Source organism: Lineus longissimus, chromosome 12 (genome assembly GCF_910592395.1).
Source record: "Lineus longissimus chromosome 12, tnLinLong1.2, whole genome shotgun sequence".
In the NCBI taxonomy this organism is placed as follows: domain Eukaryota; kingdom Metazoa; phylum Nemertea; class Pilidiophora; order Heteronemertea; family Lineidae; genus Lineus; species Lineus longissimus.
The window spans coordinates 5,610,737-5,624,091 of NC_088319.1; the positions used below are offsets into that span (position 1 = coordinate 5,610,737).

At 42.5% G+C, this 13,355-nt stretch overlaps 1 protein-coding gene across 1 annotated transcript; it reads right to left on the bottom strand.

The window, feature by feature from the left end:
• Positions 1–3,445: 3,445 nt before the first annotated feature.
• LOC135497249 (uncharacterized protein K02A2.6-like) lies at positions 3,446–4,990 on the bottom strand. Its single transcript, XM_064787011.1, has one exon. The coding sequence runs from the start codon at positions 4,988–4,990 to the stop codon at positions 3,446–3,448; it is 1,545 nt and encodes a 514-aa protein (XP_064643081.1).
• Between the last annotated feature and the right edge of the window lie 8,365 nt (positions 4,991–13,355).

Sequence of the window (13,355 nt, forward strand, 5' to 3'; positions counted from 1 at the left end):
GGGCCTTAACCCGACATTTACCAATCACATAGGCCGACGTGCAGGTCAGCTGACTGTATTTAATATAACCTGGATAACAACTGGGCCCAGACCTCAGCAAACCGGCGATCCCTTATCAAACTAAAGTGAAACCATTTTCTAAAGCCTGTTAACACCAGAGATCGGTAACACCAGTAATGTTTATATCACGTTCATTTGCTGTCGTCGGTTTAGGCCCATCGAACCCCCATGAAAGATCTGTCGAGGGGGCCGATGTTGACGAGGTTTGCCCTGATAATGCTTTGATTAGATGGTAGAGCAATGGGAATGGAGGCCTGGGTGCGAGCGGGATTTGTTTGAAGACAATATACCGTGTATTAGGCTAGGCCAGAATTCGTTTTACTGCAAGTTAAGGGGAAATAACGTAACGTATCAACTTACTTTGGACAACTTTCAGCAGACCACTTAAAATCCGTCAAATTGTGGTACTATTCTCCATATCGAGAACTTGAGTCAGATGAGCTGGAAGAACTACTGCTCTATGCCATATTTTCTAAGTTAAGCTAAGCTGGTTGGGCGTGGCGCCATATAATACTTATTTTGGGACTGTATGACAAAGAAACGAAATGTACGCCCTCGACGACTCAAATTAAATAACTATAAAACTCACCGATTACTCTCTTCCTCTTGAATCCTTTTACTCATACTCTAGCCATCCCTGTGACGACTGGCTGGACCCGCTATCTGTCCGTTTACAGCTACGGGTTTGTTTGTTTAATATATATACATAAATCACATCAACCGGCCAGGTTTTTCCAATGAATAAACTCCCACATCCGAATGTTGATTATTGCGGTAGTGGCACTCCATAGACAACTCCGACGTACAAAACTAAATCACAAAACCACGCGCATTTAAAGTTGCATTGCGGTTATTCAAACATATAACACGAATGATTATCACGGCATAAACACGACGAAACGATAACTCATATATACACACACTAAAAGTCGCCAAGGAATACAGCAAAAACGCGACGAGCTAGCCCGCAAAAATAAACATACACCTGACAGTCTCGGAAAAGATCAAAGTCGTACAACGCACGAGGTACGCAAGCAAGCCAACCGCGAAATCGTAAACTTATATATACTGTTCAAACTAGAATCTTGATGACGATTTCCAAACGAGTGTTTTGTAGACAACTTCTAAATTCAGGTTCTACGTCTTCTGCACGATATAATCTCCCAACAGAATAACATTGATTCTCGAATCGAACGATATAAAGTTACAAATTTGGCACTAATCTACGAACAAAGAGCAAACTATTCTGATACTAAAAAACCGCCATTGTCTTTCTTTCCATTGTCTTTCTTCCCATTGTCTTTCTTCCCATTGTTCTCGTCCCATCCGGGCACTCCCCGGTCTCACTGACAAGTCAGCCGTTCGGTGGGCCGGCGCAAGCCGACGCCTGAACATAAGCATTCTGCTCAGAATATTGTAAGGATTGAAAAAGTCCGGTTGAAATGATGTAGAAAGGTCGTCCTTGCTCCTCTAGTTTACCCTAAATGATAAACCTGAGTGGATAGAAAGCACCTCTTGCTATTTAAGTCAAGCTCGGACAATAACCTCGAGAGGATTCGCACTCACTTCATGCAAGATGTATGAAACAAACGACGAACTAGTCTCGGATTTTCCCGCTTCCCTTCCATTATGAACGATGTTGGTTCTAGGTAGCCTAATACCATTAGGCCCACGAGTGGCGCTGAAGTGGCAGCCATCCGGGGGCCTCATTCTAAACGATTTTTAATTTTTGTAATCCTTGCCGTGAATATTGGAAAATACGAATCTTCGGCTAGGAATAAGTTTTAGTGTTTACAGTTGGTTTTTCATATAGATTATCTGTTTCAGTCGTAAGTTACACTGATTTGATTGTTAGTTTTATGGATAAGCAGATTTAATTGAATAAAATATTCGATCAACCAATTCGACCAACTTCTGTTCAGGTGGCCACTGTGTAACAGTTCATTCCAAAACGAGGCGGGTACTGTTGGTGATTGCATTTAGCATCTACCTTGTGGAACCACTATTGGCCAGTTCCGGGCCACTCTATGTAATGTAATCGAGAGATTGGTTGAGTCACTCTAGGTCCTAGGAGAAAACAGCCCACCAGACATCCCAGTTATATATTCCCCGTTGCACACCTTGCGGACCACGTGGGCATTAGGTTTGAATCACGCAATGCAGCCCAAGGGGAAGCCCTGGCTGGATTTCTCGGTATTTTAAATACACTGTCACAGCCGTCGTTCGTTTTCTTTAAGCGCTCAAGTATATTGCAAAATCTACTGGGAAGCTCTAGCTGGATTTTCCATCTCAATGGCACATTGCATTCGGCCGACATAGCCATGTTTCGTTTTGGAAAGGATCGCGCCATCTGGTGTTAGCAGAAGCTATGCCAATTTGTAAACCATGTACAGTACATGTAAACAGTTCTTGCAATCAAGGCTGTTCTACCTCAATGTTTTACCTCAACGTTTATTGTTCTGTACGTGTTTCCCTCTATTTATAAGTCATGGTCTTTCTAGCTGTCTATTAAAGGCCATATATCTAGGTTTGAAAACATGCTTGATACTCATGAAATATGTTGAGGGTTAAAAAAACAAGATTCCAGACATTGACAAAATTCAATAATAAAGTCATTATTTAGTTATTTCAATTTTCAATTTTAAACTATTTGAATTTCCCACCACACACAACTTTAGATTAGTTCCACATGTGGCCGCTAGGGATTTTTTGATGACGTAGATCAGGCTAGTCAGAACAAAGCAAGATGGCTTCCGTATACAGTTCAGAGAGTGAGAGCAGTGAATTTGAGGATGTTTTGGTCGATACAGAAGTTGGGTAGTATGAGTGTTGTGTGCATCAGCAGTGTATAAATCATGAAATAGTGTTCAACTCACTTCTTGATGTTTACGTTTTTTGGCTAACGAACGTTCCTTTGGAGGCTGTTGTAACGACCTCTGAAGTTAGGACGACGATAAATAATGGCCAACATAAGACACGAGTTGCGACTGACTCCGGAACTACTTTATTATAATGATGTATCAATACGCAATACACTACATCTCCCTTTCTTCGAAAAAGAAGAAAAAGTTAGAAGACATACAATAACAATGATACATGAAGATGGAATAAAGATAAGACCATTAGAGGATTCAAAGGTCTGAAAGTAGATTCAAGAATAAGTCACTTTAACTACAACAAAGTAACAAATTTAGAAGGGGAAAAAAACACACCAAATGTGATAAACAAATTTAGAAAATTACTGATTTTGCGTTTTGTAAGTTTCTCTAGTTTCCACACTATTCCAGATTACTCAGTTTTCCAATACCACTATTGAGTAGAAGACTCAAAACTTATACCAACATGAACCAGTCTAGTTAGCACAACACTCTACACAAGTACACATTTACTTGACATAGTCTTTCAGGTGGTTTGGAGCACTTGAGACTCTTCCTGTTCTCAACTGTTCTGGAGGTTTAGAAGCAGGAGTAGGAACTGACCTGACTGGAACTGAACCTGGAGGACCAGAAGCAACAGGCCTTGGAGCTGCAATAGCAGGAGTTTCTGGTGGCCTGGGCTGAGTAGCAAGCTCAGTTTCATCATTCATCAACAGATGGCGCCTCATGGGCTCATAGACTCCAGATTCTCTCGTTCTCAGAATGTGTCTCCTGTTTCTAACTATGGTCTTGCCAGAGGGTGTGACCAACTTGTATGACCTTGGACCATCAGCCTCAGACACAAATTTGGCTGGTGTCCAGGTTTTACCATTTCTGTACCTCACAGTATTATTTCTAGTCAAGTTTGGAAGTGGTTTCACATGCTTGTCATAGTGTACCTTGTTTCTGGCTTTACATTCTTGCAACCTGCCAGTCACTTGCTTTGGGGACAACAATTTAGGCTTCAGCAGTGACAGATTTGTAGGCAATCTAGTCTGTGTCCTTCGTCCCATACACCTTTGTACAGGGGAACCCAAGACATTGTCTCTAGGGGTGTTCCTATAGTCCAACAAAGCCAACTGAAAATCTGTGCCATCTTGCCTACACTTCTTCAGCATGTTTTTAGCAATCTGAACTGACTTTTCTGCTAGGCCATTTGCCTGTGGATTCTTAGCACTGAATGCCTTGATTTCAAACCCCCACTGGGTACTGAAATCTTTCATATCACGACTAGTGTACTCCGAGCCAGGATCAGAATACAAAGTCCTGGGGATGCCATGGGTGGCAAAGACTCTTTTCAGTTTGGATATGACAACAGGTGCACTATGATCAGGTTTCAGTTCATCCACTTCAAAATACCCAGAATAGTGATCTACAGTCACAAGATAGAAATCATCATCTAGTACAAACAAGTCTGATGAAACAGACTGCCATGGTAGAGTTGGCACAGGAGTGCTCATCATAGGCTCTTTCTGCTGTTGACTTCTACTGGCTTGGCACAATGGACATTTGCTTACAGCTTCTTCAATCTGCTTGTTCATTCCAACCCAAAACAGAACGTCTCTAGCCAGCTGTTTTGATTTGACAATCCCTTGATGCGAACTATGTATCAACTCTACCATGTCCTTATGCATCTGCTTGGGTACAATGACTCGCTCTCCTTTGAAAAGGATACCATCATACACAGTGATCTCTGCCCTATAGTCCCAGTATGGCTTCAGAACATTTTCTACCTTGGCTCTGTCATCAGGCCAACCTTTGACAACCTGGTTTCGCAACTTCTGCAACTCAGCATCATTCTCAGTATTTGTCTTCAACAACTTCAGTTTGGAATCAGAGAAAGCATGTACAGTAGGAATATCCATAGCACAGACTTGGTAGTCATGCATGTCATCAACTAGGCCTCTGTAGTGACAATCTTTCAATGGAGCTCGGCTCAGACAATCAGCAACAGGAATATCTTTCCCTGACTTTCCTATCAGTTTGAAACTGTATGGTTGCAATTTCAACAACATCTTCTGTAATCTCAAGGGAACTTGTCCAAGGGTTTCTCAATGATGTGGACAAGAGGCAAATGGTCTGTCTCTACTGTGATGTCATTTCTGCTATACAGTAGGTGGTGAAATTTCCTACAAGCAAACACTATGGCCAGAAGCTCTTTTTCAATCTGTGCATATGCTCGTTCAGTCTGAGTCAGGGTTTTAGATGCATATACTATAGGGTGGTCATGTTGCATCAAGACCGCACCGAGGCCCCCCAACGAGGCATCGCAAGAAACCACTATCGGCTCAGTCTTGGAGTAGTAACTCATGACCGGGGCTTGTATCAAAGCCGCTTTGAGCTTCTTAAAAGCTTGTCGCTGTGGCTCATCAAAGTGAAATGGCTCTTCAGACCCTTTGCCATCTTGTCTCTTTTTGACAACCTCTCTCAAGTCACTTGTCACATCAGAGAAGTTAGGAATATACTTGGACAAGTATGTGGCCATTCCTAACAATGTACGCACTTCTTCTTTACAAGTAGGCTAAGGAAGTTCAACAATGGCTCGAACCTTCTCTGGCGACACAGTCACACCTTCATCAGTCAAAACATGACCAGTGTAATCTACCTCTGGCTGCGCGAACATGCACTTACTCAACCTGAACGTCAAGTCGTTTTCACGTGCTGTCTCTAGTGTTTTCCTCAGTACTCTACAATGGTGCTCAATGTCACCTGTGTGCAACAAAATATCATCGAAGATATTGGCGAAGTTTTCCATCCCAGCGAACATTTCTTCTATAGCCCGCTGGTATATCTCTGGAGCAGACTTGACACCCATAGGAAGACGTTTGTACATGTAGCGCCCCCAAGGGGTAGAGAAGCAAGTAAGCAGTTGACTCTCATAGTCCAACTGTAGCTGGAAGAAACCTTGATTAGCATCAAGTACTGAAAAGTACTTGCTACCCTGAACCTGAGTGAGTACATCTTCAAGTGTTCTAATAGGATGGGTCTCTCTGAGCAAAGCCTTATTCAAGAACTTTGGATCTATACACACGCGTACTGACTTGCCATCCTTCTTATGCACTACATGCAGTTGACTACACCAGGGTGTTGGGACACCGGGTGGTACCTTGGAAATAATGTCGTTACTCTCTAGGAAATCTATTTGTTTCTTGGTCATATCTCTCAGAGCTGCTGGTATAGGTCTACTACCATATGACACTGGACCATCTTTGTACTCTGGATCAATGGACAGATGAAACTCACCAGGTAGCTTGCCAACCCTTTCATCAGGAAACCTGTCTGGAAAGTCCCTAAGTACCTTCAAGATAGGTTCTGGTACTTTCTCAACATTTGAAATGCGCTTCAGGAATTTGTCATCAAACAATGGCTGGTCTCTGACATGGAATACACGCTTCACTAGGCCTAACCTTTCACTATCCTTTGCACCAAGAAGATTTGGCACATTGCCAGGTACAACCTCACACTCAATTGAGTGTGTTTCACCCTTCATGATGACATCAAATGTTGTTTTGCCAACAGGCACTACAGTAGTGTTACCAAAGGCAGTGATGGTAGATGCTGTGGACTTGAGCTGCAGGTGACCATGCTGTTGCATTCTGTCAAAAGAGGTTTTGGACATGGTGTTGCAATGAGCCTGTGTATCTATTTTCATTCTAATGGCACCACGTCCATTTTCATAGGGAGTATGCAGCAGTACAGTCCAAGTATCACCAGCACTGTCTCTAGTAGTTGATCTAGTCTTGATAGAGTATATGTGGAGGGAGTCCATCTCCTCAGTAGGCTCATAATCATATGACCATGACTGTTCTTCATCATAGTCACATTCACCATCGATGAAACACACGTTCTTTTTCAAGCACTTTCTCTCGAAATGACCATACATGTGGCAATGTCTACACTATTGATCATAGGCTGGACACTGTCTAGGGGCATGTTGACGACCACACTTTTGGCATGACCCATGATACTGATTTTGGCTGTGGCTGCGACGTCCACGACCATACCCGCGTTGCTGAGCTACTCTTGGGGTTGAGCGTCCACGTCCATGATGTTGACTCGCAGTGGCACCTCCACGGGGATAGTTTGTGTACCCGCGACCCCGTGATCTAGATCGACTACCACCACGCCCACGATAGGCTGCGTTCACTTCCTTATCACCAGCAGTGTTGTTATGCTTTTTAAACAACCCTGCACTTTCAGCACGTAGTTCGAATGTCTGGCACTTTTCAATCGTTTGCTGCAACGTCAGATCCTCGTCCCACAGCTTCTTCCTTAATACTTCGTCTTTGACACCGTTAGAAATCTGAACAGACATCATTCGGTCCTCTTTGTCACCGAATTCACACAATTTCGCTAGGCGACGCAGGTCAGTGATATAATCTGAAATTGTCTCATTGCTGGCCTGCATCCGCTTTTGAAACTTGGTAATGTGGCTTTTAACCAGTTTCTTTGGTTCAAAGTACTTATCAAACGCTGAGCAGACCTTGTCGTACTTGTCCTTGTCAGCGTCTGCTTCGAACACCAGTTCATTTTGAAACACTTTCATGTACTGCTTCCCCATTTGATACAGCAAGAGGGACACCTTCTGTTTCTGTGCTGCTGTTCCTTGCCCTCTAGCAAGGAAATATAGATCTAGTTCGTCCTTGTATTCTCTCCATGAAGTGGCGAGCACTCCCATGTCGTGAGAGGCGGGGGTGAACTTAGGGGGAAGTATTCCCTGAACGGCCATTTTGGATTCTGCTGTGGTGAATGTTCAAATGCACTACGAATGTACAACGATGTTCTCGGGCACTGATCTTGCCACGACTAAAATCAGGCGGCACGCATAAATGTCAATAGGGGAAATCGAGTTTCTCACTTCTATTGATTCACCGATACTCTGCCTTTCTTTTCATGTCCTTGATTTGCGAATCCCACTTCTAGGACACCATGTAACGACCTCTGAAGTTAGGACGACGATAAATAATGGCCAACATAAGACACGAGTTGCGACTGACTCCGGAACTACTTTATTATAATGATGTATCAATACGCAATACAATACAGCTGTCGCATGTAAGTGGGGTTGGTCAAATCGAATACAGATGGAACAGCTGTTTTTAACAAGTGGCATTTAATATTCAGTTGGATGCAGATATCCGGCTTCATGTGATAATCCGTATCGATAAAGTGATCACTGCAAAGTTTGGCTGAAGGCCCAGGCTTCCAACACTCCAAACGTTTGCACTTCCGAATCCACAGCTTCCTCCTCTCTCGTTCAACTGGCTTTGGAAATTCATGAAAATGGGTCCCCTCCGTCATTCGATTGTTCTATCCTTGACACAATTCGGAGTCACACAATACACCATAGTGAATGAAACACATTACTTCCAGGTGTGCATAATTAATTAAGGCCCTCCTGCTTTTATGATTGCATGACATGTACAGATAGCCTGATCTTCATCACAACTTTTGCTGAACCCGCCGCCTGGCTCTAACAAGCCAGTTGCTAGCCTGATTAGGTAATCAAGTTGTCAAACACATAATTGGCTATATCTTCAAAATGGATGGAGCCAATTGCATTTGGTTTTCTGTATTGTATAAAGTGTTAGGTACACTTTTGAAATCGTCTTACAGCAGAAAATGGCAAAAAACCTGGAGTTATGGCCATTAAATGGAACCACTGAAATATGGGGAACAGCCACAGCGGTGAGAATGCGAATACCTATCAGAGAAATCGGGACGGGTGATGACGGGAAACACATTTCACTCTACTTGGCCTTATGCTCGTCAATCATAATCTATTACTAGCTCAGGCTGTCCCTATAACAAATACAGATCGATGTCTAAGCTAACCACCTCGAGAGGTCCATTGCTTAGCTTTTAGAGAAACTGGGGAGGGTGGGGACGGGAAACACTTTTTAATTTTACCCGGCCTTTTACTGCTCTATCAGAATCCATTACTAGCACAAAGCTGTCCTTGCAACATAAACAGATCGATGTCTATGCTAACCACTTCATAGCTTATGACTGAGGTTATCAAGCAGCCAATGAGAAAAACAACCCACGGCAAGTCTCCTTCTCCTCAATTTTATATCATTGAATGGCCACATTGACCTAGGAGCCACCAAGGGCTGATTGCTTCAGCTAATCGGTTACTACCAGGCTCTGAATGATCCAGAAGTGATCTAATGTGTGACCTACTCTGGCATAGGAAGTGCACGTAGCATATAGAGAGTTGTAAGAAAAGGTAGTGTGGAAAACACTGAGAATCTTTTTCGATTGAGAAAGGATTTCATGACTTTCCTCAGTATTTTCAACTATTTATAGAGGTGTCGTTGTCTGACTTTTCTCTACAAGATCAGATTTCTCAAAACCTGTGAAAAATACCAGTACTGCCCAAAATTGGAAAGGTTTTTTGAAAAATCCGACCTTTCAGGAAAAAGTCATACGATGACAGGAAAGTCATAAAATCAATTCCCAAATACTCAAATTCTCAACGTTTTTCACACTATCCTTTTTTTTCTTACCGCTCCCTAAACACTACGTCCACTTCCCATGCCAGATTAGGTCACACATTAGATCAAATTCTGCCGTCGGCTGTTTTTCTCATTGGCATGCACAAATGAAGAAATGTCACAGTGAAGCGAACACCAGGCCATCATGGCCAAAACCCATATAATTTATCATGGTGATATTTCCCTCGGGCAATGTAGAGGTTGGTCATTCATTGAACGAAAAGTTTGGAATACACTTTTCCAGTTTGGCATGGGTGTATTCCGCAATACATACTGTGTATCAAACAGTGGTTACACCAAGGGGCCCAATCAGGCTGATGACCCCCCATTACCGTCTAGTCTCTGGTCACGCAGCATGATTCCCTCTAGTCTGGGGGTAACTTGGCATAAACTATTTTTCTTGAAAGCCATGCCGGTTCATTAAGAAATTCCATCCTGGGTTCTCTCCGGGATCGAACTCGTGTCCTATTGCGCGGTAGCCAGCAGTGTTAGCCACTAGGATATGAGGGACTTTGGCGGCGCAATGCCTGAAAGAAGGATTGCTAGATTTTGTGTATAGTTTGAGATTGATAGTTCATAAAAACACACACGCCATCAGCACCTTCCCTTGGGATCACAGGCATACACTAGCACATGATGCTTGTGCAGTGGTTATAATGACCAAAACCCATATCATTTGTCAGATCTTAAGGTATTCCTCGACAATTTTTATCGGCGACTGATTGTGCCAATGGGAACTATCAAGCTAACGACATTAGATCATATAAAGTCAGAGCACGACTACCTCGGGATAACTCAGTAATCTGTCCAATTCTTTGCATACATGTAAGGGATCACGTCCAAAGTCCTCACGCGAATATTCGCTGCGCGAATCGGGGAGAAAATTTGCCTGGTCGAATATCGCCACACTCATTCGCCTCCAAATCGCTGCCTGCTTCGGCGATTCTATTGATCAGGCGAAAATTCAGACTGAATAAAAAATCGCAGGCAAAAATCTATCAATAATCGCGCCTGATTCGCTCTCACCAGCCATCGGAAAGGAGCGAATATTTATAATACATGTGTTGTATGATGCGAATTCGATTTCAGCTGATAGCAGACCAAACAAAAAACACAAACTGGATTTCCAGGTCAACCTGACTCCAGTAATCAAATACATCGCATCTATCCACGAGGAACTACACAAATTTGGCACAGAGGTTTGAAGTTGTAAGTATTATGGTATGCACTCCGAACGATTGCGGCGGAATGTACCGAAACATACAGCTAATCATAGTCAGGCTTATGTTTCCGAGTCTCAACCAACCAATCAAGATAGTTGTAGTAGCAAACCTTTGGCGAGCAGGCAACCTGTACGAATTCATTAAATTGAAAAAACTGAATTGCTGTAGTTGAAGACAAAATTGCTGTGGAGAGGTGACATGACATCCTACACAGACAAAAGTGTCCATGCATGGATCATTGAAGGGCCCATAGATGAATCTATGTTGATTATCACAAACCACGTTTTACACATCCCATCATAGGTTATTATGATGGCCAATCGGAAGATCCATTGATGGCCCATGGGCTATTCATTGATGGGAGTTCCATCATAGACCAAATGTGGGTGGGTCCCATTATACAATGAACATACGCAGCAAGGTCTAACCCCATTTGAATAACATGGACTATTTTACCTGTTTAACTGCCATTGTGATATTTTCCAACGGAATGGTAGTGCATTCCATGGCCGAGCGTTATCCCAATTGCCTGGTCTCTTTAAAGGGGAAATACAGGCAGAATCAAGGGGGTGCAAATGGTCGTCTCTAAGCGACTAATATGCACAGTTAATTACGGCACTGCATCTGGTTTTACATACCTCTTAAAAACATCACAAGTACAAAATGGACTGCGCCACTGTAGAACAGCAGATTAATCTATCGCCAACTTCGTCAAATCAACCTGCCCCCCCCCCCCGCCTGTAGTCACCCTTTAACGCTTATTAGAATTCTCTATGAATTCTGAAAATATGCTTTAATAATGACTCCCTTTTGAGAATGGTCACTTGTCAAGTGAGCAGATTTCTACCATCTTCTTACAGATGAGCTTTCAGTATCGAGGGGTCTAGAATTGATATGGCTTGTGGGGTAGCATGGCCTGGATTAAGATTTCCCAACGGAGAATGATCATTGATTATTTATCAAACAATGGTGTACCAAGGGACCCCGGCAAGCTAACGAACCTGATTAGTGTCTTTGGTTTCTCCACCAATTATTATAACGAGACTTTGTAGAAAAGGAGACAAGAATATCAATTATGGTTAGACGAAGTTTAATTGGTCTCCTGCAACATGATCTGACGATTCCGCCTGGGTCAAGATGTTATAAAGCAGGCCTAGACCACGCCCGGAGCCAATCAACATGCTCGAACCACAAACGACATCCTGTGACCCTCACTAGAATGACCAATCGACGTCCTCCACGTTTGGACGTTTGGAAAAGGGACATTTTTGGCTGGACCCTGTCGCGAACTTAAGAATTTATATAACTTGTAAATCGGACGGTCTCGTTAATCTGAAACGTGCCGTTTTTAATAAAATGTTGACCGGTCCCTAGAGTTTGTTCGAGCACGTAGTATTTAATTAATGATCGTGGCAGTGAGATTTGATTGATCTTTGTCGAAGCGGATGATTAATCCAGAGTTACACCGATCTTCGAAATGCTCAAGTACATGACGTGCCATTGTCCAGTCTATGATATTCGTTTGCTTGTACGGACGTTATCAAATTTGGATGAGTGAATGCAATATCTTGTTCTGAGCGATGGTCAATTTCAAATAGAATTAATTTGTAATCAGGCTTGTGGCGTTTTGTTGTTCTGGTAAGCTTTTGAGTCCAAACTATCACATGACTCATGTCATCTGACATCACTGGGCTGCATCTTAAACTATTTATGGTATAGTTCACAGTAACACGAGAGATACAAACCTTCCGCTATAACTGTATAAATAAACAGACAACTTACTGCGAGGGGAATGTAAACAGAACACAAGCAGGGATGCTTTAAAGCATAATACATCAGTGACCCGTTCTTGAAGGTTAAAAAGATGTTTTTGTGTAGGAGTTGGGCCTGGGAAATATGCTATAATGAAAGATGGCCGTTTCATACGTTTGCGAAAGCAACCACATGACTGTAAGAGAAAGAACTGTTGTTTAGGACAGTAAAGGATACACAGTAAATGCAACGGAGCAGTTTTCTTCATTCGAAACTTTCGTTGTAACCGAAACGTACCGAATCTATTCGGACCTGAGATGAAAAGAACGCGAAGTTTGGGTACAAGGGACCTTCAGCACTGTCAAAACTTATCAGTTATCCGTATGGAAAATACGTATGTCGCATGCAGGTAAGTGATACTTAAGTCAGATATAAAATGGCTTCGTGCGCAATTTGTGAACAGCTCAATAGATAGGTGGCTATAAAAACGCCTCTTATTTCCACAAACAAAAGCATCTTCAACGAAATCTACAATATTTCTCAAACCAGATGGAAATATGATAGAAGACTCAATTTAGCTGCAAATGCAAGTTAAATCGTACAATATCACACGTACTGCTTCCCATTTGGAACGCAGTTCTTGCGTTTAAAGACCTATGATTATGAAAACAAAAACAACCACAAAACCCCGATCAGTCAGAAGTAATTAGTGTAATAAATCACAATTAGTCACCTTTTACTATATAAATAAAGCAATTGAAAGGAAAACATACTTTTAATCTCTCGTTCACACGTCTGACCCGAGCACAAAAACTCGCTTGCGTAAACTAGGCCAATATGATAATTTTTCTGATGACGTAGCCTCCGGAATCCTGAGTCTTGACCTAATTTCAAAAGCAATTATAAAC